We start from the raw sequence: 1243 nt of genomic DNA on the forward strand, positions 1-1243 counted from the left end.
GAAAATGTCTACCACAGTTTTAGCCTCCTCTGTTTCACACTGAGCAGTGAAGGCGGTTTGTCTTTCTTCTCCTGAACGTGCACAACCTGGAGAAGATGACCAATCCTTGAGTTGTTGTTCCCCCCATTAAAGGCTTTAGATGATGTACAGATTATTTCTACAAGCCATGTCTGTAGAGGGATTTTCCTGCAAACCGTGTCAGCACTCCTTTAGTGTTCGCTCAGATCAGATGCATCCTTTCATTCACCAGTTTAATAAAGTTTTTACATACAAAGTAAGACAAAAATCTGTCTCATTATTGTTCATTATGTTTCATCATCAATCTCATGAAAAGATGAGAACAGCAACTGAAATGTTCCAGAAGGAGTCATTTTATTGTGACGCTAAACTTATCGAATAACTAAAAGAAAAAAAAACATGGAATTATAAAATCATCAAGAATTTTAGAGTTCACTTTAAAGGTGTAATAAATTACACAAACACAGAAAGAATAATCTCTGACATTAACAGCTGAGATGTGTTTATATCATGATTTATTAAACAGGATGTATAATTCTTGCTGTGTAGCGTTAAATACAACATAGAAACATGGGAAATCTTTTACAGGTTATCCACCGTGGTACAGGTTCTCTGTCTTCAGACTGATGTCGCCCTTCATCACCTAACAAAACTGAATCATCTCTTTCATGGTGCATCCCTTCTCACAGCAGATATCGGAGAGTTTTCCGGCTGATCGTCTGGTCCGAACGGAGAAGGGCTGCCAGTGAGGAGCCCAGGAGAAGTCCTGCTTCTTCCCATCAGACGGTGCAGGGATGTGGAGCATCTCTGAAGCCAGGTCATCCCCGGGGGAGGTGCCCTGCTCCCCTGCACAGAGATAACAGACCAGACATTCAGACAGGAACCCAGAAAACATGTTAAACTGAAACAACTTACAGGCAGCAGAGAACTGATCCTGACCCAGATCCACGTCCGGGATGCTTCTCCTCAGCCGAGAATTACCGCAGAATGAGATGGCCAGACGGATCAGATCCCTCCCGCACACCTTGATCCTGGACTGTGCATGAGCCGCACACACCGCAGCTGCCAGCACCATCATCACACACACCACAAACTTCCCAGTTGCCATGTTTCAGAGTTCCAGCTGGTCAGCAGAGGCTGAAGGCGAGGCTGGCTTTCAGCACCAACCTGAGGGGTTTATATAGGCGCCGTGAGTTACCCCGAGCTGGGGGGAGAAGAATGTTGA

The 1243-nt window shown here is 44.9% G+C and overlaps 1 protein-coding gene across 1 annotated transcript; it reads right to left on the reverse strand.

Annotated features, from left to right (window-relative positions):
* Nucleotides 1–661: 661 nt before the first annotated feature.
* On the reverse strand, nt 662–1126 carry insl3 (insulin-like 3 (Leydig cell); the record flags this gene model as incomplete). Its single annotated transcript, XM_079243910.1, has 2 exons — nt 662–864; nt 934–1126. The coding sequence occupies 2 exons, from the start codon at nt 1124–1126 to the stop codon at nt 662–664; spliced, it is 396 nt and encodes a 131-aa protein (XP_079100036.1).
* Nucleotides 1127–1243: the final 117 nt, after the last annotated feature.

The sequence above is a fragment of the Telmatherina bonti genome (assembly GCF_933228915.1).
Source record: "Telmatherina bonti genome assembly, chromosome: 7".
Lineage (NCBI taxonomy): Eukaryota > Metazoa > Chordata > Actinopteri > Atheriniformes > Telmatherinidae > Telmatherina > Telmatherina bonti.